At 75.7% G+C, this 1,027-nt stretch overlaps 1 protein-coding gene across 1 annotated transcript in view; it reads right to left on the bottom strand.

Annotated features, from left to right (window-relative positions):
* Positions 1 to 365: 365 nt before the first annotated feature.
* The window catches only part of LOC107124931 (collagen alpha-1(III) chain-like), a gene marked incomplete at its 5' end in the record, with an annotated part of 1,239 nt that continues 577 nt past the window's right edge, over positions 366 to 1,027 (bottom strand). Inside the window, one exon of the mRNA XM_015428424.1 lies at positions 366 to 1,027. This exon is cut by the window's right edge and continues 577 nt beyond it. Coding sequence (XP_015283910.1) covers positions 423 to 1,027 — 605 coding nt within the window.

Raw genomic sequence — 1,027 nt, 5'->3', positions numbered from 1 at the left:
GGAGCCCAGGTCTACCGACCTCCGAGCGGGGCCTCCCCGCCCTCCGCGGCCGGGTTCGGGTTCCAAGAGATCCGGTGGGAGACCCCGGTCCCGGCCGGAGCCCAGGTCTACCGACCTCCGAGCGGGGCCTCCCCGCCCTCCGCGGCCGGGTTCGGGTTCCGGGAGATCCGGTGGGAGACCCCGGTCACCGCGGGAGCCCAGGTCTACCTTCGGAAGTCCCGAAGGGGACGGATTTGCCCGCCGCGGCCGGCCTCCGGTTCCAGGAGGCCGGATCGATTTCCGACCTCGCCCCGCTATCCAATCACGGTCCCGTCCCGGTTCACGGGGGCGGACGGCCGCGCGGAGATTTTCAGGGAACGGCTTTTTTGACGACAGACGAGAGAATCCACCGGTCCTCCGTGGCTCCCCAAGCCGCCCTCCGCCTACCGCGGTCGGGCAGGGGCTCCGGACCGGGGCGGTCTCCGGCCTGCGTCCCCCCCCCCTCGGCCTTCCCGACCCCTCGTGCCTCCGGAGCGGACCCGGGCCCCCGCGGCCGTCCGGAGCGTGCCCCCTGCGGGCAGGAGACCCGGAAGGGGCACCCCGCGTCCCGATCGACCCCCGGCGGGCAGGAGACCCGGAAGGGGCACCGTGCGTTCCCGACGACCCCCGGCGGGCAGGAGACCCGGACGGGGTCCAGATCCTCGGCCTACTCGGCGCCCCTGGCGCCCCGATCGACCTCTCTCTCCCCGGGCCGCGTCGGTGAGGACCCCCCGCGGGCCTTCCCTCGGGTCGGTGTTCAGGTGGGGTGGCGCCTCACCCCTCGCGGTCCCACCCAGACCGTTCCCCGTGGTGCGGACACTCAGGGAAGGGCCCCGCCGGACGAGAGAGAACCGAACGGCCTTCCCGAGACTCCGGAGCGGACCCGGGCCCCCGCGGCCGTCCGGAGCGTGCCCCCGGCGGGCGGCAGACCCGGAAGGGGCGACCCTCTTTCCCATCGGCCCCCGGCGGGCGGGAGACCCGGACGGGGCCACCTGCGCTCCGGCGCCCC

The sequence above is a fragment of the Gekko japonicus genome, unplaced genomic scaffold (genome assembly GCF_001447785.1).
Source record: "Gekko japonicus isolate JY-2015 unplaced genomic scaffold, Gekko_japonicus_V1.1 scaffold8298, whole genome shotgun sequence".
NCBI classification, from domain to species: Eukaryota; Metazoa; Chordata; class Lepidosauria; order Squamata; family Gekkonidae; genus Gekko; species Gekko japonicus.
This window is presented reverse-complemented; position numbering and strand designations above follow the sequence as displayed.